Below are 654 nucleotides of genomic sequence, written 5' to 3'. Positions count from 1 at the left end.
TGCGCCCACCTGTATAAGGAAGCACGTGCCCATCATGTCACTCACCCAATCCCAGAGGCCCCCTGGGCTTTCTGCGCCTCCTCGTCTACCAGCGATGGGTTTCCTGTGACCCCTTCTGTCCCCTCCTCTGACTGTGACGTGTGAAAAGCTGCCATTCTCCGGAGCACTGTCCCCGTCCCGGATCCCACTTCCCGGCCATGGCCCACCGTTTGGCTCAAATAAACTCACATGTTACAGGTGAGAGTGGTTTGTACTTCATCACCATCAGGTGAACGAACACAGGCTGTGGCTGCCTGGGCAGGAGGAGTGGCCACGTGACCAGGCGGGAGCGTAATTCCGATTCCTCTCCAAAAGCTGAAAACTGCCCAGCCTCCTTCGGCGAAGCCGGAACAAAACCACAAGAGCGACGAAGGCGCGAACCCCCAGAACGGAAAGTACAGGCCTGCCCCCTTGATGCAGGAACCCCAATAAGATGACAGCAAACACCCAGCAGCAACTTAAAACGCAGCCGGCGTTTCTCCCTGAAACCAGACGACAGTTAAATATTAGAAAATAAATGAGCCCGATTCGCCGGATGAGTCGTCCGGGGCGGGGACGGTTCCCACAGACACCGCGTTCCCGGGACCAGCGCCTGCGCCCGGGCGGCTCACCTGC

General features: G+C 58.4%; 1 protein-coding gene across 1 annotated transcript in view; it reads right to left on the bottom strand.

Annotated features, from left to right (window-relative positions):
* Positions 1 to 155, bottom strand: part of HTRA1 (HtrA serine peptidase 1) — a 71,215-nt gene extending 71,060 nt beyond the window's left edge. Inside the window, exon 1 of the mRNA XM_015560162.1 lies at positions 46 to 155. Coding sequence (XP_015415648.1) covers positions 46 to 155 — 110 coding nt within the window. The remainder of the gene's footprint in view (positions 1 to 45) is intronic.
* Positions 156 to 654: the final 499 nt, after the last annotated feature.

The sequence above is a fragment of the Myotis davidii genome, unplaced genomic scaffold (assembly GCF_000327345.1).
Source record: "Myotis davidii unplaced genomic scaffold, ASM32734v1 scaffold1055, whole genome shotgun sequence".
Lineage (NCBI taxonomy): Eukaryota > Metazoa > Chordata > Mammalia > Chiroptera > Vespertilionidae > Myotis > Myotis davidii.
This window is presented reverse-complemented; position numbering and strand designations above follow the sequence as displayed.